The following is a 24,946-nucleotide window of genomic DNA, read 5'->3' on the forward strand; positions in this document are numbered from 1 at the left end:
GCATTGCGTGACGATGCCAGGCTCTTTGCGCGCAGACAATGAAGTAATTTGCAGACAGGCAGATTTAATTTCAAAGCCAGTTTCTTTGTCTAGCGTCCAGCATGGCGACGACTATTGCACCGTATGGCTCTTGGAGAAGCCCAATAACCAGTGACGTTGTGATAGAAGAATCTATTTCCCTGATGGAAGTCAAGATAGACCCTTTTCAGGAAGGTAGGCCATTCTCACCATCGAATTTCCCGTCATTTTGAAAGGAGCCAATATAAGATGGCGCGTACTATACATGCTTGAGTCGAAGCTCACATAAAGTTAATCTGTACAATTCGAAATATCTATTACAGTTAGCAAACGATACACTCGATCAGCTTTGCGGGATATAGCTGAAAGGAGAACCTTGCCGTCGCATTTTCAATCGATTGTTTGGAGGTCTTTGACAAACAGCGACTTTATACAGAGTCGCTTGTCGCTTCCTTTTTCAAGAACTGAGCAGAGCTCGTGGTAGAAATTGAGGCTTTCTTGCACAGAGTTCACTGTGAAACGTAAAACCATTAAATAGATTGGGGAAAAAAGGCCATTAGCACTTCATTATTATTTGGTAACTCTTATTAGCAAGATTTCTGCACAGCCATTAATATTTATGTCTACAGTTTTCCGACTCAAACCCTATTATGCTCGCTGTTTGAATCCGAGTGTGTTATCATAAGCGAATACAGGACCACTTATTTACATACCGCTGAATTGTAACAGTGTCCATTGTTATCTGCTTCGTTCTACAAAATTCTGAGGCAGATGTAAATGAAGTGGACAAACGTGGCTCTGCTTTTAATTAGAAAAGCAGCCCCCTAATAACAACGCTTTTCAAGTAGAAAGAAACAGGTGTCATTATTTTAAAAACTTTTTTAACTATCGTCACTTACTGCCAATGTTTTTATCATTGATTCAGACAAAGTGTTCTGGTCAGAGATGCGTCCAAATGAAAATGGAAGGTATGTTGTCTGTTCTTGGACGGAGGAACATGTCCAATGCCACACCCCTGCGGACTTCAGCAGCCGAACGCTTGTGCATGAGTATGGAGGGGGCGCATTCTTTGTGCACAATTACCGTATCTACTTTTCCAACTTCAAAGATCAAAGGTTGTACTGTCAGAAGCTGAAGAAATTGGACTCTGAACCAATTCCTCTCACACCTGAAGGTGTAGATTGGAGGTATGCCGATGGGACAATGTACCAGAAGCACATCGTTGTATGTGTACGGGAAGATCACGACGTGATCAGCCAGGGAGCAACAGAAGCTCAAAACACACTGGTATCTATCAACCGCAAGAACAAAAAACAGGTTGTGTTGGTAAGTTGCCTGAGATCTTTTGTTTTTGGAGTAGTGCTTGTCATTGTCTTCATCATCATATTCTTTAGTGCTCCTATAGTTGCTTCATGGTATGGAAACCATATAAAGGTGTTAGTGGCAATAAGTCCCCTGGTTTGTTTCACTCAAGCGGATTGTCTATGTACTAAAATTAATCGTAAGTCAGATAAAGAGGGATCATGAGTTGAAATTACACCATTCTTGAAACTATCCATGCCTCTCTCTCACAAAAGGGATTTTTGATTCCCCCCCCCCCCCAACCCCCTTCACATTTTTCTTTAATTTTGAATTTAAGACATTCCCATCCCCCCTCCTCCCACTCCAAGATTTTCCAGTCACCTTCCTTTGGGTTGGGGGATATAAAATTTATTAATGTATTTGCAGGTGTCAGGAGCAAACTTTTATTCAACACCAAGAGTTTCACAGCATGGTATTTTGACTTGGGTACAGTGGGACCATCCTAATATGGTAAGATGCCCCTACTAATATTGCTTCACTTTGCTTATTTGACGAATATCTGTCAGTCAGTAACTAGTGATTTACAAGTGCCAAGATTATATATATAACCAGGGTTTCCAGGATGTTGCATGAAAAAAAAAATCCATTTAAACTTGCTTGATCTTTTCACAAATTTATAGGAAACATGCTCCCTGGATCCTAATTTTTTTATTTTAATTATAGGTCTGGCTTTGTGTTAATAATTTAGGAAAATTTATTAGGAATGGATGTTTAATAAAATAAATGCAAGTAGAGTGTGGAACGATAATTTTTAATTAATTATTCTCATCTGGTTGTTCTAAAGAGTTTTGCAGTTGTTTTTGTTCCAAATATAGAACAAGATAATTTCTTGATTTATTGTGATGCTTCCATTAGGCCAAAGCCATGAGTAAATGGAAAATGTATTTGGGTAGTTCTTATATGTTAGTCTCTGGTTAATACCTTTCTTATCTTCTCATTCAGAAATGTTTATTTTTTTATACTCCTTAAAAGCACCCCTGGTTATGTCCCTCTGTTCTGCACCCAAAACTCCTAAAAAACTTTTTTTGTGTCCAGGACTTATAAGCAGGATTTGATGGTATATTTCCAGGCATTTTGAGATTGGCTTTGGTATGAAGAGGTTATAATATTACTCAAGGCGCAGTTGTTTGAAAGCTGATTAATGCTAGTCCCTGATTGAAATTGAGTCAAGGTTTTCATTTTGCTGGTCAAAAGTGTTTTCAAAAGTAAAGTTTAAGCCAATGGTAATGAAAAGTCAAAACTGCACGAGGTTCAAAATCTTTATTGTTTCCCAAAGTCATTAAACTTGAATCAAAGTTCACGTAATAACCCAGGATTACCTTAATCGGGTTTTGAACAACTTAGCCCAGGAGGCTCAAATGTAATCTTAATATTTCTTGTTACATTATAACGGGGATAATGGCTGGTGTACTAATTTGTAACAATGTACCTTCTGCAGCCATGGGATAGTACAGAGTTGTGGGTTGGAGAGCTATCTAATAACGGACAATCCCTGAAGGATGGAACAAAAAGAAAGGTATGTGTATCATCATTTTTACAATAATAATTTATTATTGCATAGCCTTTGTGACTCTTAGGAGTGTTTCAAGTTTGGTATGGTACCAATTCTGTTGAGAAAATCATTATTGTTCATTGACTCCCAAGGATGCACTTCTTATATATATATGTCACAGGTTTATATATCTCCTTTGTGCCTAGTGGCACATACATGTAATAATGTAATGTATTTAGTGCAGACCACTAACCTGGGACACTTTCTTGATCAAACTGGAAGGTAGAAGTGTTGGTTTTTTAGGAGAGGGCAAAACCAGAGTACCCGGAAAAAACGTCTTTGAGTCTTAAAGGGGAAGTATCATGGGGTTTTTTATACCTTTTGTTAAAAATGATGAAATAAGACCTTCAATCACCTGCCAAATAATTCTAGAATGACTAGAGGAACGAAATCAACTCAATTCTTGAAAGAAACAACTTGTGATCTGTTCTAGCGTATTTTGGAAACAAAAATGCGAGAACTTGAAAAACATTAGCCTATTATTTTTCAAGGTTCAATCCAAACCAGCCTACTCTGTCTCTGGCCAGAGGCACTAATCGACAGTTTAATTGCACTGGGGAGATAATTTTTAACAAACTTGACAATTATTTCGTTGTTTCTGCTGACAGTCAAACATTTTTGGGTTTTGAAATCACAGCAAATTTTCATGATACTTCCCCTTTAAGGACAAGAATCAACAACAACTTAAACTCAACCCACATGTGACGTTGAGTCCGGGACTTGAACCTTGGCCTCATTCTCACCACTACGCCATCCCTGCTCCTACAGTAAGGCCTCCACAGATAAGCCCACTCTTCCCTGTCAGCCATTGTATTAAAAAACCTATGCCGTATATATTTCAGATCGCTTCTTGTTGTTTTTAATTAGCTCAGATTCACCAGAGCTTCTAATTTTTTTGCGTGTGTATTTGAATGTCTTTGGAAACATTGCTCCAATGTTGTATCTGCTGCTTTGCGTTTCATTTGCAATAAAAACCAAGCTGCAAAATGATTATGGGCAAGATTTCCATTTTTATCACGAAACAAAGCGTAAAGCAGCGGATAAAATATTGGATCAACATTAACTTGTGACAGAAATGAATAATTATTGTTAAGTTGCAAACTTAAAAAAGATAGTTTGGATTTGTTATATTTTCAGGTTGTAGGAGGTGATGGCATTAATGTTATGCTTCCAAAGTGGTCCCCAGATGACAAGCTGATGTACATCCATGACAAAACAAACTGGTGGAACCTGTATAAACTGGACGATGACGTAGAAACTAATTTGCATCCTAAACATAAAGAGATTGGTGAACCTGCTTGGACGTTTGCAGGGAGTCCTTATTCTTGCAATCCCACCAACAATGGAGACATATTGGTTGTTTGTGACTCGGTATGTGTTACAAAGTATTACTATCACTTTACAATGAAGTGTAAGAAGTGTAACTTTTTTTTTTTGTTTAGAGGAAGTTAAAGGATTATTAGGGACAAAAATCTAGGGGCAACTGGACATTCATCACACCGATTACTTTGTTTGGGCAAGTTGATGATTTAATTGAAGGGACTGTTTGAAAAAGAGGGTAATTTGTTAGTGATGATTACCCAATAAGTAAGATTTTTCCTGGGGATACTTCCAATTCATAACTGGGTCATTGTATAATGCAATTCCAGGGATTTGATTGGCTTAGTGGCCATGGTATATGAGCCATCATACCGTGCCCGAGAAATAGAGACCATTAAATTGTCTTAAATTTAATTGTACTTGGAAAACGAAATCTGCAAAATCTAGCAATATTTTCTTGATTTTTTTTAATAAAACAATTATTCTACTTACACTTGTTGGATATGAAATGATAGATAGCCGACTTGGCGCTACACGCCTCGTTGGCTATCTATCATTTAATATCCAACGAGTGCTTGTAGAATAATTGTTTAATATATCCTAGGTATACGTAGGTACTTGCCACTGTGAAGAACATGTTTTTCTAGCAGTTAAGTCTGGGATAGGGTATAGGAGTCGGTGCAAAATAGGGTATCAATGGGAAAAGTTTAGTCTGGAACAGGCCCCCAATAATAATTAAGACTCAAGTGTAAGATGGAATAGAGATTTTTGGTGTCAATTCTAGAATAGGGTGGCAAACTGCAGCTGGACATCGTCTGGTATAGGGTGAGAGTTTTAGAGTCCCAGTGGCACATCCCCACCCAAATATCCACCGAGCACACCCTCCCCCCCCTCCGCCCCAAATGATGGAATTTACAGCTACCAAACACATTCATCAATGCCATTCCTTGCTTGTTTCTTAAAAGGTTGTTATTTAGCTATGAAATTTTTGTTATTCAAACGATTGCTCATTATAGGTCTGGCGTATTCTGAACTGATAAACTTTATGAGACATGGCAAGCTGTAATTATAATTATTATTGGTATAAATCTACTAGTGTTCTATCATGAATGCCATTCTCTGATTGGCTACGCTACTCGCTCTTTATTCTGTGATAGATAGTGAGCAGCAGGTTTCAACAAAATGGCGGCCGCTTCCTCGCATTTTTGAAGTGTCTGCGATGAGGATATAGATAATTTACTGGAATGTTTAGTTTTGAACGACTAGTAGATTTACACTAAAACAATTAGATTATTTGCTCTCGATTTCTATTCATGATAGCTGATTCGGGCATCGCGATAGAAATCTCAAGCTCATAATCTAATTGTTAATTATTGTTGTTTTATTTGTTGTTCAGAGGCTTTTATGTTTGAAACCTTCTGGTGAACCTCAAGAAATCAAATTGGATACACAGGGCTACAAGTCCTTCTCCAACTTGCATTACTCTCCTGATGGTAATTATGCATACATGGTAGCTGGTGGTCCAACTGTGTTTACAAAGCTGATAAGAGTGGACATTGCATCTGGTACAACAACTGAGATCAAAACCTCGCATGGAACTACAACTGACTATACTCCATACTTCAGCACTCCAACAAAGGTGTCATGGGATACCACTCATGATGCCACAGCACATGGATACTATTATCCTCCGCAGGTAGTTATAGAACAGTAATGTTAAACTATGTACTGGCTAACTTAGACAAGCTTGTTGTGCAAGTTTTCTTAATAATCTAACTGAATTATTAAGAGATTATTATTATTATTATTATTATTATTATCATTAATTAGCTTAGGATCATTTATATTAATTTTAGGGTTTTTAATAGGATAACTCCATTAAAGTTGCGGGCTACGTGAAAGCATCCTACGATTTTTTTAAGAAAATAGCATACAGATATACAATACTGCGATAACAATGATGATCATAATAATAATAATAATAATAATAATAATAATAATAATAATAATAATAATAATAATAATAATAATAATAACTTACTATCACTTGGATTAGAACTTGGATTAGAACATTGCTTTCTTTTGAGATTTTAAGGTCGGTACACACATGTGTAAGAGGCTCCAGGACACCTTTCCACAAAATTCCATTTGGGGATTTCATTGATGACTGCCGCTTAAACGCTAGCCAAGCGTGTCTCCGCTAATTTTAGAAAGTGAATGATGGCGTGACGTTGTAAATTAGTATTTTAGGATCTTTTTAACAACTTTTTTTATTTCATCAAAATTTTAGTCTTACTATTGTTAAAAAATTGTGCTTGAAAATAGCTCTGTTGTGCTTGGAAATAGTCGCTTTTTTTAATCGAAATGAATTTTAAATATTGAATTGTAAATAGGTTTTAATAGCTCTTTTTTCTACTTTTAACTTGTAAATATCAATTTTGCTTGGAATATTATAATAAAGAAAGATATTAATAATAATAATAATAATAATAATAATAATAATAATAATAATAATTCAAAGATATTGATACAGGATTGCTGCATCAGTTTTAAGAAGGAAACTGCCATCAATGCAGGTCCTGTTAAAAAAAAAGGAGATCACAAACATTCTAGGATAGTAACTTTAAAAAGGAAGTTTCAACAATGGAAAAAAATTATTATTATTATCATTATCATTAGTATTATTATCATTATCATTATTATTATTTCGGGATTTTCACAGCAACAGGTCTTAAAGCTGGTGTTTACTTGTTGATGCTTGGATACCAAGCAACAACCAGTTGCCAAGGTACTCTAGAACTTTATGGATAATCGTTCTTACAATTCAAGAACTTTTCTAATAAATTTGGCTATTCCCAACAGTGTTAACTTCTGAATTAGCCCAATTGACGTGTTCACTCCAATGACATTCAAGTTTTTTTTAGCCTTTTTAGAATGTTTCCTAATGCACCTACTACTTCAGGCGTCACCTGTATCTTTAGGACCCACATTCTTCTGACCTCTTGGACCAGGTCTTGGTATTTTTCCACTTTATTATTATTATTATTATTATTATTATTATTATTATTATTATTATTATTAAATATTGATTTTGCTCGGAATATTTCAATAAAGTTTAATTATTATCATTTATTTTCAATTAATTATTATTATTATTATTATTATTATTATTATTATTATTATTATTACAGAACAACGACTATGAAGGTCCCAAGCATGAGTACCCTCCACTGCTGGTAAAGGTTCACGGTGGTCCCACTTCAGCATGTTCACCTACCTTGGATCTCAACAAGCAGTTCTTCACATCCAGAGGATTTGCAGTGCTTGACATCAACTACCGTGGCAGTACTGGCTTTGGAACAAAATACAGGAATGCTCTCAAGAAGAAGTAAGGGCTTAGAACTTTCAATGATGGCACTGTACTGTATTGTTATTATAATTATCGTCATCATTATTTTTATTATTATCATCATCATTATTATTATTGTATTGTTGTATTGATCCTCATCACAACTTTTGCAGGGCGGGAAGGGGGGGGTACTTTAACAAATGACGGTAGTTTCTTATGTTCTAATTAACAATTATTCTACGAGCGCGCGTTGGATATGAGATGATAGATAGCCAACGAGGCGCGTAGCGCCGAGTTGGCTATAATCATTTCATATCCAACAAACGTGAGTGGAATAATTGTTTTATTAAAAACAATCAAGAAGTAATGCTACATTTTGCGGATTTCGCTTTGCAAGAACAATTAGAAGTCAATTTAATGGTCTCTGTTTCTCGGGCATGGTATAATGGCTCATATACCATGGCCGCTAAGCCAATCAAATCGCTCAAATTGCATTATACAAGTAGTTTCCTATGTTCTAATTACTCTTCTAGACCATAAGATGATGTCATAAAATGTTCAAAACATTTCAAGGCATCATTTTTGGGTCTATAAGAGTATAGACCATAGAAAACTGCCATCAGTTGTTTTTTTACAAAATTAATATAACATGGAAAAAGTTCAGAAAGAATTGGCTTTATTTTCCGTTGAGAAAGCCTGCTTGTTACATCTGAAGCTGTTTTTATTTTTGTTGTCTGTACTCTTATTGACAATAGCTACGAGCCAATCAGTGCACAGGAATTATGACAGTTGTTGCAAAAAGGAGTATACATGCAGAAAGGGGTTTTGTTGAAATAAAATGAATTTTAATTACATTTTGACATACTTTTCAGTTCCTCCCAAACCTCTTTTTTTCCAAATCCCCAGTTTATAAGCAACTCTGGATTGGTCTGTCTTTGGACTTTTCCTGGACCAAAGGAATTCTTTACCGCTTCCATGTTTTAAAGTCTCTCAATAAAGTATTACATGTCAAATTCATACAGGCGCCCTGCCGAGAGAAATAAAAAAAAAACAAAATATTTAAACAGGAAATTTCCAGTTTAATAGGGTTGGTTTAAATTGAGTCCTGTGTACTTTAAGGGTTACCCAAAGAGCTGCTGGACCTGTGGAAAATTTAATTAACTAAATTCATGAATTCATGCAATTTGTTTAATTAATACAGCTGGGGCATTTTAGACATTGAAGACTGCTGCAGTGGGGCACAGGCTATGGCTGACCAAAAGAAAGCCGATCCTGCTAGACTGGTTATTGACGGTGGCTCCGCTGGGGGTTTTGCTGCATTAGCTGCCTTAACATTTCACAATGTGTTCAGTGCAGGAGCAAGCTTTTACGGAATAGGTGACCTGGTAGCTCTAACACAGGATACTCATAAGTTTGAGAGTCGCTACACTGACACCCTGATTGGCCCCTTAAAAGATCCTGGCGATGAGAAAGTGTACATAGCACGGTCGCCTATTAATCGTGTTGACCTTCTCAAATGTGCGTTATGTATATTTCAGGGTAGTGAAGACAAGGTGAGAGTTGGAGTACTGAATCTATGTTTTGATCAATTATTGTAAAGGACTTGGGGTAATTTAACAAACCTATTAAATAATGCTTTTCAGGTTGCTTTTGTTGTTTGGCTCTGCAGATTTGCTGGATATTTTTTGCAGGTGGCCCTCAATTCCATTAGGAATCGTTACCTTAGATCTTTTCACTTTTTGTAGTTCGTTTGGAATAAAAACCTGTGATTATAGGCAAGATTTACATTATCACAAAGCGAAGCACAACTTAGAAGGGGATAAAAAATCAAAGTGAGCCATTCAGTTAAATGTAAATGCAGCTCCCCAATTTAACTTGTCTAGTTTGGAGAAAACAGCATTTGAAATTCCTGCTGACATTGGTAAAATAGTTAGTGCAGTTAAATAATTTTTATGTTGAGCTGTGCTAAAATGCCATTAGCTGGGGATGGAGTAGTGACGAATTCAACCCAGTTTCAATGGGGAATTAACACTCTGATATTTTTTCTGTATACCGTAATTTATGGTCCTGTAAATATCTGATTTCAATTAAGGTTGTCCCACCAAATCAGTCAAAAATGATGTACGAAGCAGCTAAAGAAAATGGGTATCCTGTGGCATACAAACTATTTGAAGGTACAGTAATGTCTTTGTTTCAAATTATCCTTACCAATACCATGGCCATCTGCTTGTTGGTCGACTGTTCTGGGCTAGGCAACATTATCAGAGACTAGTGGTCAATTGAAATTACTGATGGGTAACCACTGATGAGTTAAAGAGACTACATCACTTCCTCTGACATTAAAATAATGTTATAAATTATTAGAGAGAGCTAGGTCACATAATTTCCTTGGACATTAAGAAAATTTGATATTTTGACACCTAAAAAATAGAGAGGAAATGTTCCCAATATAGTACTGGTAATAGGATTTCTAACTTGGATACGCCTTTTCTATTGTGTAAAATATGCACACTTTTCCCACAGAAGGGATGTTTTCTTAGCCCTCCAGCCCCCCCCCCCCCCCCCCGCCTACATACTTTAGAACCCTATGCCTCCCTCCAACTCCCCTCAGATTTTCTGATCACTACATGTATGTTGCTGGTGTTATCAGGATTCCTGCAACTTGTTTTTAAGGGGGCAATTTGGTGCAAGAGGTCTGTTTTGGAGGAAATTTAGTTAAAAGCTTGGAAACTGTTTTAATAATTGATGAATAAGAACATCTTTGAAAGTACTGTCCAATAGAAATATAAAACTATTTTTTTTATTAAAATTAAATTTTTTTATATATACCATGTTTGTTCCTTGGTATTAATCATCCCTTTTGTATTTTGAAGGTGAACAACATGGTTTTCGGAAAGCAGAGAACATCAAATTCTGTCTGGATGGAGAGTTCTATTTCTATTCCAAAGTATTCAAATTTGATGCTCCAGGAATTGACGTGGATGTGAGTGATTCATGTGTTTGAACCTATCTGGACTGGGCTTTTTTCTTCTTCTGTGCTACAGGGAGGGGATTGCACCCCTCCCCCCTAAAGTTATGACAATGGCACTTTAAGTATGAACGATACATCCAAAGATGTTTTCTTTGAGGTCCACATCAAGAAGTGATGATGTCATATTTATGTGCTAATTACATCATAACTGGCAAGCTATAGCCATCTTGGATTTCTGGATTTTCCTTAAACTTCAGAAAAGTTCTGAAAAAAAAAACCAGCCTGTCAAAATTGGTTGCCTTGGTAACACCAAAGTCAATGAGCACTAACCAACCTCATCAAAATAATAGTTTCCAGATATTTTTTTTTTAAAACATCACAAAGTTTCATGGCATCTTCACAGATATTAAAAAAAGTTATTAAGGTTCAAAGTTGCCACAGGCACTGAATCTCCCCACCCCCCAAAACCCGGACTAGATAGGTTTAACATTTTTAGAATGTTCAACGCACATAGAAATTAAATTTAGTTTGAAGTTTTCTGATGTGTAATATTCCTATGTATTTCCTTGATTTTATCGCCAATATGTAAGTCTTGTTTTGTGTACCCTCCCTCTTCCAAAAGAATAATTTTATTAGTTGCTACCCATACTCTTGCCCAATCCAATGTCCGGCATTCAGCTAATAGTGTTGGGGAGATAAGTGAGGTTATTTTTGTCACACTAATCAGAAGTCGCACAGATTAACCTACTTTAGGGCAGTGTTCCCTCAATAACAACATCTTAAAGGGACAGTATCACGCTATTTTTAGTAACACATTGAAAATCGAAAAGACGCTATTCGGTTGATAGCAGCCAAGATATAATGACCAAAATTCCAATTAAAGATTATCAGAATGCAAAGAAACTATCCACGGATACTTTCGCTGGCAGATGACCGAAATAAAAATGGGTTCAAATTTGAAAACGTCATGTTCTCTGGCGTAACGCACTAAAAATCGGCCGTACTATATTTTGGTTCAACCTTTCGTCTCAGTAGAATCACTATTAATATTTCTTTAAATTCGCGATTAGAAATTTTAAATTAACACAGTGTTCAAAGTTCAAATTTAGTGAATTTTTGCCCAAAATCATGATATCTCCCATGATACTACCCCTTTAAGTCATTGTCTTGTTTGTTGAGCAATTCACACATAATTTGCCATAGAGTATATTGCAGTTGCTTTACGTTCCTCAGACATTAAGTTTAATATTCCCTTGTATTTCATTGATTTTATTGTCAATGTGTAAAGGTTTTGTTTCATGCTCTCCTTACAACAAAAACTGTTATCAACATCATTAACAAAGTGCTAATTTTCACTCTTTAACTTTCCATTGACAGCTTCCTATTGAAAACCTGCCTGAGTAAACTAAGGTGCACGGCAGGCGAGGATTTTTTCCCTGAGAAACCAGGATTGTTGGTTTCTGTAGGTTAAAAACTTAAAATCTAGCAGTCCAGTAGGTTTGTTACACCAAAGGATGCATACTGGAGTCATGGAACTATCAGTCTAAAATAGTAAGCATTTCAAGCAGATTTAAATTAAGTGTGTTCTACATGGCTATTTCAAAAGAGGAATCATGTAATGATTTTTTTGTCATATCCAGTCTTGAACTTTTTAACTATCTTGTTACTCTACTAAACTTCAATAAAATATACCAGAAAACACTAAATGCAAAGTGTTGTGTTTACTCTTTTGGAGCTTTTATGACTATCTACTTTAAACGATTTTTTGGCCTTGCACTGCTACCCTATGGACTTGCCACTTTAGGGCTGGTTCACACTGGCGAGGGAATTGGAAGCGGAGTAGGAATCGGAAGTATAAGAAACCTTCTGTTCCTGTGTCTGAGTAGAAAATGGAGAAGGAATCAAAGTCATATATATTTTCTTTCGTGGCTCTGGATGCTCTATTCAGTTTTTTGTTTGTCCTTTGCTTTTCGTTGTCTTCAATGGTTGCTTTAGTGGCTGTGTATTGTCTCAGATGATTTGTATTTTGTTTTTTTGTTTTGCGCTTTTTAGTGTTCATCGTAATTGTAGCCTCTTCATGTAGCATATTTTCATCTGTACAATCATAAACATTGTGAAGCTGTCCAACTGTAACAATGTTTTCAGTCATTCTTTGATTCTGGTGCTCTGTCATGACAACATTGCTCTTCATTTTGTAATTATTTTTTTCACTTTCACTGGAATTTAAGAATGGATTTTCAGTAGGGGGTATAGAATGGTCCTTCAAAAATAATGGGTCTCGGCAAATTTTAGGGGGGTCTCAAAATCTCGGCGTATCAAACTGGAGTCTCGGAATCTCGAGCTCGAAAAAATAAAGCTGGTCTCGGAAACCAAGCGAAAATTAAGTCTGAATAAACCGTCCTAAACTGACAACAAACAATAATCTTGAAAACTGAACGGCTCAACATGGCAATCGCTTCTGCAGCTTCTGTGAAACATGTAAGCTTGGATGAATTCTGCTTGTAAATTGCCGTACTATGCTTTGCGGCAGTGTTAGAAAAAAACACGTGATGCATCGCGACGTCTCGTGCTCGGATTTAGAAAAAGTAGTTAAGTCTCGGTCTCGGATTTTAAACGAAGGTCTCGGCGGGTCTCGGATTTTACCATTCTATACCCCTTTCAGTGTCCACCTGATTTGTACTTGATTCAACTAAAGCTGAAAAGGTCGAGATATGATGTACACCCGCAGCTCTAATTTCCAAGTGGTGATATGAATCATCATATAACTGATGAGATACTGATTTAAAGAAACAATCTCCTCCTCCACCAAAATCTGATTTAAAATGTTTTAAACCATGCCTAAGTAGTCTGTAGTTGAACAAGAACTCAGACCCACCTCTACTTGTTACCACAGGTGAAGTACATGTACTTGCATTTGTTATGGGACCTGGGTTTGACTCAACATCTCCAGACAATAAAAGAGTATTGTCAGACTTATTATATAAAGCCACTTTTGACATTTTAATCTTTGTAAAAAACTGCTGTAAAAATAGTCTTGTCTTTTAATAATGTACTTGATATTCCATTGTTTATAATTGGAAGCAATTCTATGCAAAACAGATGACACAGGAAATAACTTTCTGAGCCCTGTTTTGTACTTTTTTCTTAGTTTTCTACATTTCATTGAATGCATTAGCTTTGTCGATGATATCCCGGCTAGATGGTTCTCTGTCTCTGGATTCGTATGGGCTGTCGAGAATATCTTTATTGTCGAGGAACGCTATGTTCTCTGTATTCATAAGTAAGATCATCATAGTGATAAGGAAAAGCTCATTTGCATTTACTTTCAACACACTTTTACATTCGCGACTACATAGACTTTCTCAAAGTCGCTCGCTCGCTCGATCGCTTCTCATTGAATGGACCTGGAGCTCTCGCTCGCTCGCTCGCTCGAGCTCTGACGATCGCACTTCGCGCTCTCTAAGCTCGACTTGTAAGCAAGTCTAGCGACTACAAAACTAGTTTCGTCAATAGACCTCGTCAAAGGGGGGGGGATTTACATGCTTTCCATCGTGCATTGCGGGCAAACTATATTATCAACGCGAGGCCACCCGCGATCACCGCATTTAAAGTGGCTGAACACAGTTTACGGGCGCTTTACAGATTCTGTAAGTGATGCTATTAGGCGCGCGCTAGGGTTGTGGTACTCAAATACGGCGGTCGATAAAGTGATCCCTCAATTTCACATGAAATGGATAATAAAGTTAAGATCCTAAATAACTAAGTTTCTCGTTTCTGGACTCTTTTTCTTTTCTTTCCGAGCAAAAAAAACATTCACCAAGACCTTTCGTATGCTTTTCATCTTTGCCATGAAACCCAAATAAAACCACGCATGCGCATTTGACCAAAAAAAATGCGACTGGTTGTTTTCGTGGAAATGAACTGTTTTCTAAGGAAGCGCTCATTAGAATTCCCTGAAATTGGGCATGAAAATAGTTCCCTAAAAGCGTAACTCGCCTACAAAGAGAAACCTAAATCTAACAGAGGGTATCTTCACAAAACATTAAAATGTTTAAAATTTTTGCAGGAGATCTCTCTGTCAAAATTACATGAAAATAGTGCAACTGTGTCAGTGTTTTGTGAATCTAATGAGTACATTTTCTACAAATAAAGGAAACCTACTATTTATGGTGGGGGTTCACCTGAAAGCCGTTTTCACGCCGCCTAAAATCGGACAAATGGAAATATCTTGTTTGCATTTCAAGCAATACAAAAACCCTCCATTCATAACACAAATCAATGATTTGGGGTGTTTTATGAATTTTTGGGTGATTTTTAGGTATATTTGGAAAGAAATAAGTTTTCTTGAAGGATTGGTAAAATTAAAAGAAATAAGAAAATTATGTTGAAGATTTAGTCAAGTTTTAAAATTAGAATTTGTAGTTAATAATTAATAGACGGATACCAAGTTAGTCCACTAGCAACCTGGGGTGCCCTTGCGTGGTTATCGACTGTCTGTTAGTGTTCCAAAAATCATTTTCTTTCTTCTATCCATTCTTAAAACCTCTTCAAATTTCACTCAAATTCAGGTAGAGCTCCACCTTAAGGCGGGGGTAAACCTTAAAGCCGTTTTCATGCCGATTAAAATCGGTTTCATGGAAATATCTCGTTCACGTTTCAAGCAATCCAAAATCTCTCTGCTTAAAACGGAAACCAATGTTGTTGGGTGTTTTGTGAATTTTTAGGTGAATTTTGGGTAGATTTGGGAGGAGATAGTTTTTCTAGAAGGATTGGTAAAATTAAGAGAAATAAGAAATATTGAAGATTTAGTGAGGTTTTAAAATTAGAATTTGTTGTTAATAATTAATAGACGGATACCCAGTTAGTCCACTAGCAACCTGGGGTGCTCTTGCGCGGGTATCAACTGTCTGTTGGTGTTTTAAAAAATCATTTTCTTTCTTTTATCTCTTCTTCAAACCTCTAAAAATTCCATTCAAATTCACGTTTACCCCCACCTTAATAGTTCGCTGCGTTGCCATGGAAACGGTACTTAGCTCAACAAGACGTACGAAAATACATTTTTTCTTAGTTGGTCGTACAACATACCAATTTTGGGCGTCCAGAAATACATAGTTTCCAAATAACGTCTTCTAACACCTGTACACTAAAAAACTGTATTCGGCCACCTTTATAGACAGTAGACGCCGTGAGGTTCGGAAGTCCGCTAGCGAGTGTTTTATCACCAAAGCATGCTCATAAGGCGTCATAGGCCCGTACAATGGTTGTTCACCGCTTGCGTCTAGCTCCACCAGACGGTTGTAGGCTTTCAGGGCTGATCGCACTACTTCCGCTCTGAACTTCTGATCGTAACCAGAGTACTGGAGGCGTAGCATCATGTTGTTCACGTGGCTGATCACAGTCGCCCAGGGAACTTCCCTGCAGTAGAGAGCTTGAAGCTCTCTACTGCAATTTAGAAGGATCCTCAAAACTTCTTGGGTGAGTATGGTTCTCTTAGAGTTCCATGGCAAGGCCGACCTTGCATTAATTACGCATTTCGAGGCAAAGTCCTTGGAATAGAACTCATGTAAAACCACACTCACTCCATCTTCCTCTTCTCTTTCGTCCTGCCTTCTTTTCATCTCCACCCATACCCTCAGATCAAGTATGGCCGGGTAGTTTGCCATCTTCATGCCGTGACGGATAATCCACTTCCAACTCAATGGATGGGTGAATGTAATTATTTTGCTAATGTAGGACCTAATTTAGCAGCGAAAATACCTCCGGTGAACTCTTCTTTCCACTCTTTTTTGAATGATCAGTTCAATGAGTCTCTGATTTTGAAGCCGACGACTGTTGAAGAGCTGAATGGAATCTGTATGTCCATGAAGTCTGGGAAAGCCCCAGGATATGACGATATTTCTATGTATGTTATCAAAAACACTTTTGAAGTAGTATCGGAACCTCTTAAGAATATTATTAATTTATCCTTTTCCAAAGGAATATTCCCAGACAAGCTAAAACTTGCCAAAGTGATTCCTGTATTTAAAGGTGATGAACCGGATTTATTCACTAATTACAGACCAATCTCACTACTTCCTAATTTTTCGAAATTCTTCGAAAAGGTCATGCACAATCGACTAGTAGAATTCGCAAATAGCCATGATATCTTTTACCAACTCCAGTTTGGTTTTCGTAAAAACCATTCCACTGCGCTGTCGCTAACTTACCTTGTTAATAAAATTGCAACGTCCATTGACCAAAATGAAATCACGGCAGGTGTTTTTCTTGACCTTTCTAAAGCGTTTGACACGCTAGACCACCAAATCTTATTTGAGAAACTTGAACATTATGGTGTCTGTGGACTAGCATTGCAATGGATTAAAAGTTATTTCTCCAACCGTACCCAATTCGTCCAGATTAACGATACCCGTTCCTCCGAACAGATAATTAGATGCGGTGTTCCACAGGGTTCCATATTAGGCCCTTTACTTTTCATATTATATATCAATGATCTTCCCAAAACAACCAGACTGGCAGAATGCCTGCTCTTTGCAGATGACACTAGTATCTTTTACTCCAATTCAGACCCTGATCATGTTGCCTCTGTAATGAATAGTGAACTGACTAAGATTAGCTTATGGATGAAATCAAACAAACTTTCTGTTAACATAAAGAAAACCAATTATGTTATATTTAAACCCAAACAAAAATCTGTCCGCATGAGCTCCCAAATTTCACTTGACAGTATACCCCTCAAGCAAGTAACAGAAGTTAAGTTCTTAGGTATTTATATTGATGAAGGTCTCACCTGGAAATCGCATATCAGTTATATTTGCAAGAAAATCTCTAAGTCCGTTGGTATAATGTACAGATTTCGTTTCCTTTTGTCATCAAACACTAAAAAATCTTTGTATTATACCTTAATTTATCCCTATTTAACTTATTGTACTACAGTTTGGTCTTCTACTTATGTAACAAACCTAAATCGCATTTTTCTTCTTCAAAAACGAGCTGTGCGAGCTATGACAAATTCTAATCACCTTGCACCTTCTGCACCTTTATTTGCACAATTGAATATCCTAGATATTTTTAAAGTGAATTCCTTTTATATTGCAAAATTTATGTTTTCCTATCACCAACGTTTGCTGCCTTCGCCCTTTCTAAATTTATTTCCGACTGGTGTTCAAATTCATAATTATGATACCAGAACCTCAGCTCATTTTCGACCTCACACCTGCCGAACTAATATCAAGCAATTTACTATACTCTATAGAGGGCCAAAAATATGGAATGCTTTGCCATTATCAATTACGTCTTCCCCTAGTCTATCCACCTTCAAAAGAAAGCTTCTTGATTTCCTCAGTTAATTGCACGAAACGTCCGACTCTGTTATGTCTTTATAGTCTTACCACCACCGTATGTTAAAAAATCTCAACACAATGTCTTTACTGGTCTTAAAGTCCCAACATATCTCCGAGGAGACCTCTCAGTATAAGCCCGGGGGTTTCTTGAGGTCTCCTCGCCACTTCTTACTTCTTTTACTATTTTTATTTACTCTAAACTTATGTACTTGTAATCCTAGTCTATTATTCATTGTAACTTTCTATGTTTGTATGTCGTGGTGAATGAATAAATAAATAACTATTGTCCAGGCCAAGAGAATGGAGACAGTTAGAACGGGCTCAAGAGAGATGGAGGAAACGGGAATCTTGGTACAGGACGGGTGGATTCGATACAGTGATCTTCGTGCCAGCAACACCAGAATCTCAGTTGAAAGATTGGTACGTGAGAGCGATAAAAGATGCAGGCTTTAAGATCAAGGTTGTAGAGCAATCAGGTATAACCCTCAAGAGAATGTTACAGAGGTCAGACTCATTCAAGGAAAAGTGCTGTCGCAACATCACCTGTCTTGTCTGTAGCACTGGAGGAAAAGGATCTTTGTCAGGTTTGCCACCATAAGTACATCGGGGAAACATCTAGAAGTGCTTGCACTCGCGGTAAGGAACATTTACGTGCTCTGGAGCAGCGGGAAGAAGGCTCAGTGATGTGGAGACATTTCTGAGACAAACATGGGGGGTGGGGGGGGGGGGCACCAAACGACAGTTTTCAGTCAGATCCCTTGAAACGCTACTAAGGCTATCTGGAGTGCCTTTAAAGCTCTGTAGGTTCATTTTAGGCTGCGCTATAATATTTTTATCTGTTCGGTCATTCTAGGGGAACTTCAGTCTTTTCGAAATTACTAGGGCATTTTTGTTCATTTCCCGAAAACGTTAGGTCTTATTTCCTTTCCGAAAATCTTTATAGCTGACCTTTTTTCAGTCCCGAAGCGACATTTTTATCAATCCGAAAACACCGGGCCTTAAGTTTTCCATATCAAGAAAGTTCGAGTTGAAAATTCCCCTCAGAAAATTGTAGGGGATTAAGGGCCTTCCGAACAGATAATTTATCGAAACGATCCGTTGGGTGCCCCTGATGGGGGGGGGGGGAGGGGGGGGGGAACGTCACTGAATCGGTCAGCATTAATCAAGTTAACGAAGGTCAATTTATCAACACGAAAGGCAAGTGGAGCTATTTCCGGATCCCAAAGGCTGTTGTCACGGAAACATGAAAAGAAGCTACAAACATTACTTCATATGACTATTTCACAATAGGAACTGAACTATACTTTATTTTATTTTGTTGTATATATATTTTGTTGTTATTAATTGTTTTTGTATTTTTTTTACTCCCCCCCCCCCCCACCCCGATCCATGTAGCGTTTATATTGTACACACCAACAAAACATGTTTAACTAAACTTAACAAAATGAAAGCAGTTGTAACAGAAAGCTGAACCATTGGCTTTGACATAGGATTCAAGTAAACTTTTCACTTATGCTTTCATTCGTGCTAAATCTGTAGTCGACAAAAATCCGAAAACAGCCTTTATGAAGGAAACAATTTTAAATTGTGTTTAACTAAACAGCTTTTAAGGACGGTGCCTACTATTGTCACTGCGCGTACGTTCTGCGCATCTGGAGATACTCGGGTTTCCTATGGGAGGTGCCTACTATTACAGGAATATTTTTGCGCGCTTTAAAACTATGCGGAGCAAGTGATTTTGGTATCCAAAAAGGGAATTGGGGGTAACCATGCATTTTTCAGGGATAATGAAGCTTCAATTTGGAAAAAAGCGCCATACACTGCTTTGTATTTTGCTGCTTTTTAGAATAATTGTTGCTTAGTTATCTCTAAAAAATGCGTGGTTACCCCCAATTTTCTTTTTGGATTTCAATAGCCGCTACCAAGATCTGCTTTTCCCGCATATATAGTGATAAACCGCGCAAAAATACTTCGCTATTAGTAGGCACCGTCCTTAAATGAGTTTAAGCCTTGGCGTGAATGGGGCATTAGTAGCTATTAGTTACTTAGATACTAGGGCAGGGGTTATTCCTCGTGCCATGAGCCCATTGTATGAAGTCATCTGTATTTTAAAACAAACTGTGGCCTAGTTTTGTAGTCGAGAATGTAAAAGTGTGCTGTACGGAAGGGCACACGGCAAGCGTAACTAGACTGCGTAGCTACAACGTTTTTAAAATCGATATAAAACCGACAACCACACGAAATCTAGCGAAGACAGTCGAAAACCACGAGATACAACGAACCATGGTCCATTGTATCGAACAAAGCGCATCGAACAAATATTGACTGCAACCTCGTTAACCTCGTTCCCAGGCTCAAGAGGAAAGAGTATGCCTGTCACTAAAAAACATCGTATTTATCGATGAAAGATCGCCAATAACCTTCGGCATTCCGACCCTTTACGGAAAATGGACTTACTTTCTTACTTTCTTACTTACGTACACAACAAGATGACAAAGTAGGTTTCAGCTTCTAAGCTGAAACCACAAAAATGACAACATAACATTCGGCTTGCTTGTATCTCGAGATGCACAGAACGTATGCGCCGCAGCAAAAGTAGGCACCGCCCTTAAGTCCAGCATGGCGACGACTGTTGCACCGTATGGCTCTTGGAGAAGCCCAATAACCAGTGACGTTGTCATAGAAGAATCTATTTTCCTGATGGAAGTCAAGATTGACCCTTTTCAGAAAGGTAGGCCATTCTCACCATAGAATTTTCCGTCATTTTGAAAGGAGCCAATGTAAGATGGCGCGCCATGTATGCTTGAGTCGAAGGTTCACGTAAGGCCGAGGTCGGTGCCTACTAATACAGAAGTATTTTTGTGTGGTTTATGACTGTGCGGGAAAAGCAGACCTTTGCAAGGGCTATTGGAATCCAAAAAGAAAATTGGGGGTAACCACGCATTTTTCAGAGATAATTAAGCAACAATATTTCTAAAAGGCGCAAAAATATAAAGAAATGTATGGCAGTTTTTCCTAAATTGAAGCTTAATTATCTCTGAAAAATGCACGGTTACCCCCAGTTTTCTTTTGGGATACCAAGAGCACTTGCTAAGTTCTGCTATCTATCCGTGTATTTGTGAGCACTACCCATAGGAAACTCGAGTATCTCGAGATGCGCAGAACGTTTGCGCAGTAACAATAGTAGGCACCGTCCTTAATATGTACAATTTGAAATATCTATTACAGTTCGCGAACGATACACTCGATCAGCTTCGTGGGATAATAAAGCTGAAAGGAGAACCTTGCTGTTGCATTTTCAATCGATTGTTTGGAGGTCTTTGACAAACAGCGACCTTAATACAGAGTTGCTTTTTCAAGAACTGAGCAGAGCTCATGGTAGAAATTGAGGCTTTCTTGCACAGAGTTCACTGTGAAACGTATAACCATTAAAGATATGTGCCACCAGCACTTTATTACCATTTGGTAACTCTTATTAGCAAGATTTCTGCACAGTTCATTAATATTTATGCTGCTTTAGAAAAGCAGCCCCCTAACAAGGCTTTTCAAGTAGAAAGAAACAGGTGTCATTATTTTAAAAACTTTTTTAGCTATCATCACTTATTGCCAATATTTTTATCACTGATTCAGACAAAGTGTTCTGGTCAGAGATGCGCCCAAATGAAGGTGGCAGGTATGTTGTCTGCTCTTGGACAGAGGAACATGTCCAATGCCATACCCCTGCGGACTTCAGTAGCCGAACACTTGTGCACGAGTATGGAGGGGGCGCATTCTTTGTGCACAATTACCGTATCTACTTTTCCAACTTCAAAGATCAAAGGTTGTACTGTCAGAAGCTGAAGAAATTGGACTCTGAACCAATTCCTCTCACACCTGAAGGTGTAGATTGGAGGTATGCTGATGGAACAATGTACCAGAAGCACATCATCGTATGTGTACGGGAAGATCATGACGTGATCAGCCAGGGAGCAACAGAAGCTCAAAACACACTGGTATCTATCAACCGCAAGAACAAAATACAGGTTGTGTTGGTAAGTTGCCTGAGATCTTTTGTTCTAAAGACGTTATTATTTTCTGTGTATACATGATGCAAATAGCTAGAGATTGTAGAGATAGAAGTTGCCTTGTTTCTTAGTGTTAAATGTGGCTCAAACGAGTTTGATTTTTATTTCCCTTTGTCTCAGATAATGCTAATGAATAATGCACAAAGAAAAACAAGAGTTAAACTGGTGTGAAAATTTTTAAACCAAAAAAATTTTTATTATTAAACCACAACATAGTCTTCTACTTAGATGATAGTGGTCAGTGCATCACACAGTTGGAAGGTCGGTTGTTTGAGACCGGTGCCGGGTGCTTTCCATTTCACCAAAATTTTTGGTTTGAAATGTCAGAAACTTTCCGTGTCAAATGGAAACTTAAAGGCTTTTAAACAGTTGTTCCAAACTTGCAATCTCGTTGGTAAAAAAAAATGTATGTGATGGTGCAATGATGGCACGAGGAGACACCAAAATGGAATTGAAATTTTGCAAATGGAATGGTTTGGAACAGAAAGAGACAAAGTACCTCTAAAGGTCGTCCGTTTGTCCTGGAAATTTCCATTTGATTGGCGCATACCATTTACATTTCAACTGGTAAGACTGAAAATTTTGGCTAAAAGAAAAGGGCCCTGGTCTTTATATCCTTTCATTTCCTTAGCTAGTGAAGAAACTTAACTGTGTATTTTCGCTTTCCACACATAAATCATGGGTCTGGGCAAACTGTTGGGGAATGTAAGGGGAACCCAGTGATGGACTAATGTGCCACCTGGGAGGGGAGGGCGGGGGGAGTAGTACTCGTCATTGTCTTCATCATCATATGAATTCTCTAGTGCTCCTATAGTTGCTTCATGGTATGGAAACCAGACAAATTAAAGGTGTTGGTGGCGACGAGTCTCCTGGTTTGTTTCACTCAAGTGGATTGTCTATGTACTAAAATTAATTGTAAGTCAGATAAAGAGGGATCATGAGGTGGAATTGCACTATTCTTGAAATTATCCATGCCCCACTCTCACAGAAGGGATTTTTGACCCCCCCCCCCCAACCCCCTTCACAATTTACCTTAATTTTGACTTTAAGACATTCCCACCCCCTCCCCCCCACTCCAAGATTTTCCAGTCGCCTTCCTTTGGGGTGGGGGTGGGGGAGGGAGGAGCTGTACACTGTACAAAATTAAAGAACCTAGCTAAAAGGGTTCCAAAATGTATTTTACTTTACAGAACATTAATTATTCTAATCTAAGATTTCCTATTGTTCGAATAGCTTTTATTATTAATAATTTTTAATTTTTAGACATAATTTTCAATATGACATGACCACATCTGTTCAGCTATTCTGCTTGTACCTATCATGTATGAATAGTGTTTTTGTTGTTGTAATGTTTGTTTTATTACGTGACATTTCTTGGCACATTACATTGGAGGAATCCTAGTCTAGCACTCATCATTTTCCTATAAAATTTGTTAATGTATTCACAGGTGTCAGGAGCGAACTTTTATTCAACACCGAGAGTTTCACAGCATGGTATTTTGGCTTGGGTACAGTGGGACCATCCTAATATGGTAAGACTGGCCCTTCCAATATTGCTTCAGTTTGCTTATTTGACAAGTATCTGTCAGTCAACAACTACTGATTTACAAGTGCCAAGATTATAGCCAGCGTTTCCATGATGTTGCATGAAAAACAAGAAAAAAAATAATTTATTTAGACTTGCTTGATCTTTTAAAACAAATTTATAGGAAACATGCTCCTTGGATCCTAATTTTTATTTTATAGGTCTGGCTTTGTGTTAATTAGGAAAATTAGGAAAGAATGTTATTAAATAAATGCAAGTAGAGTGTGAAATAATAATTTTAAATTAACCATTCTCATCTGGTGTTGTGAGTATTTTTTTGTTCCAAATATAGAAGAAAAATTCTTGGTTTACTTGTGATGCTCCAAGGCCAAAGCCACGAGTAAATGGAAAATGTATTTGGATAGTTCTTATATGTTAGTCTTACTACTATTTCTTTCTTTTTTTCTCATTCAGAAATGTTTATTTTTTTTTTTTATATATTCCTTAAAAGCATCCCTGAATATATCCCTCTGTTTTCCAAAGCCCACTTAAAACTGGTCAAAAACGTTTATGTGCCCAGGACTTATAAGCAGGATTTTATGGTATATTTCCAGGTATTTTATAATTGGCTTTTGTATGAAGAGGTTACAATAATTTTCTCAAGGCCCAGTTGTTTGAAAGCTGATTATAATACCAATCCCTGATGAAAATTTAGCCAAGGTTTTCATTTTTCTCATCAAAAGTGTTTTCAAAAGTAAATTTTAAGGTAATGGTGATGAAAGTCAAAACTGAGGGGCAGAAATTGTTTGGTAGAATCTTTATTGTTTCCCGAAGTCATTAAACTTGAATCAAAGTTCACATAATAACCCAGGTTTAGCTTAATCAGTTTTGAACAACTTGGCTGCTGCAGTAATTTGTAACAATGTACCTTCTGCAGCCATGGGATAGTACAGAGTTGTGGGTTGGAGAGCTATCTAATGACGGACAATCCCTGAAGGATGGAACAAAAAGAAAGGTATTTATTTATTTATTTTGCCACACCACATATACAATGTAAACAAAAAAAAAATCGAAAAAATTGATGTAACAATGGCAAGGAGACCTAAAGGAATCTATGAAGCTTAATATATTAATTAGGTCTCCTCAGTTATTAGTTTACAAGATGAAATCAAAAAAGAAGACAAGAAGACGACGACAATTAATAATTTATTATTGCATTGCCTTTGTGACTCTAAGGAGTGTTTCATTTTTGGTACAGTACCAATTCTATCAAGAAAATCATGTTAAATGTTTATTAGCTATCAGGCTTATTGTTCATTGACTCCTAAGGATGCACTTCTCATATGTCACAGGTTAAAACCTCCTTTGTGCCTAGTGGCACATACATGTAACAATGTAATGTATTTATAAGTGCATAGCATTAACCTGGAACACGTTCTAGATCA

At 37.4% G+C, this 24,946-nt stretch overlaps 2 protein-coding genes and 1 long non-coding RNA gene across 3 annotated transcripts in view; 2 read left to right on the forward strand and 1 right to left on the reverse strand.

Moving 5' to 3' along the window:
* LOC146487840 (uncharacterized) lies at nucleotides 1–12,278 on the forward strand. Its single transcript, XM_085127844.1, has 11 exons — nucleotides 1–213; nucleotides 944–1,344; nucleotides 1,747–1,830; nucleotides 2,819–2,896; nucleotides 4,070–4,303; nucleotides 5,649–5,948; nucleotides 7,444–7,640; nucleotides 8,803–9,154; nucleotides 9,694–9,775; nucleotides 10,475–10,584; nucleotides 11,950–12,278. Exons 1-11 carry the CDS (start codon nucleotides 102–104, stop codon nucleotides 11,974–11,976), a joined length of 1,977 nt encoding a protein of 658 aa, XP_084983970.1. The 5' UTR covers nucleotides 1–101; the 3' UTR covers nucleotides 11,977–12,278.
* LOC146487841 (uncharacterized) overlaps nucleotides 12,016–24,946 on the reverse strand; it is a 26,264-nt gene continuing 13,333 nt past the window's right edge. Inside the window, exon 2 of the long non-coding RNA XR_014868157.1 lies at nucleotides 12,016–12,158. This is a non-coding gene — a long non-coding RNA (uncharacterized LOC146487841). The remainder of the gene's footprint in view (nucleotides 12,159–24,946) is intronic.
* LOC146487842 (uncharacterized) overlaps nucleotides 20,271–24,946 on the forward strand; it is an 18,095-nt gene continuing 13,419 nt past the window's right edge. Inside the window, exons 1-4 of the mRNA XM_085127854.1 lie at nucleotides 20,271–20,643; nucleotides 21,543–21,943; nucleotides 23,425–23,508; nucleotides 24,439–24,516. Coding sequence (XP_084983980.1) covers nucleotides 20,532–20,643; nucleotides 21,543–21,943; nucleotides 23,425–23,508; nucleotides 24,439–24,516 — 675 coding nt within the window. The 5' untranslated portion in view covers nucleotides 20,271–20,531. The remainder of the gene's footprint in view (nucleotides 20,644–21,542; nucleotides 21,944–23,424; nucleotides 23,509–24,438; nucleotides 24,517–24,946) is intronic.

This window comes from Pavona decussata, unplaced genomic scaffold (genome assembly GCF_977016875.1).
Source record: "Pavona decussata unplaced genomic scaffold, jaPavDecu1.1 SCAFFOLD_13, whole genome shotgun sequence".
Lineage (NCBI taxonomy): Eukaryota > Metazoa > Cnidaria > Anthozoa > Scleractinia > Agariciidae > Pavona > Pavona decussata.

Excerpts from the sequence above, each read along its gene's own strand:
- LOC146487840 (XM_085127844.1), top strand. The coding sequence starts at position 102 with ATGGCGACGACTATTGCACCGTATGGCTCTTGGAGAAGCCCAATAACC. Across the intron at positions 1,831-2,818 it reads AGTGGGACCATCCTAATATG|CCATGGGATAGTACAGAGTT; the intron begins GTAAGATGCCCC and ends TACCTTCTGCAG. Across the intron at positions 7,641-8,802 it reads AGGAATGCTCTCAAGAAGAA|CTGGGGCATTTTAGACATTG; the intron begins GTAAGGGCTTAG and ends TAATTAATACAG.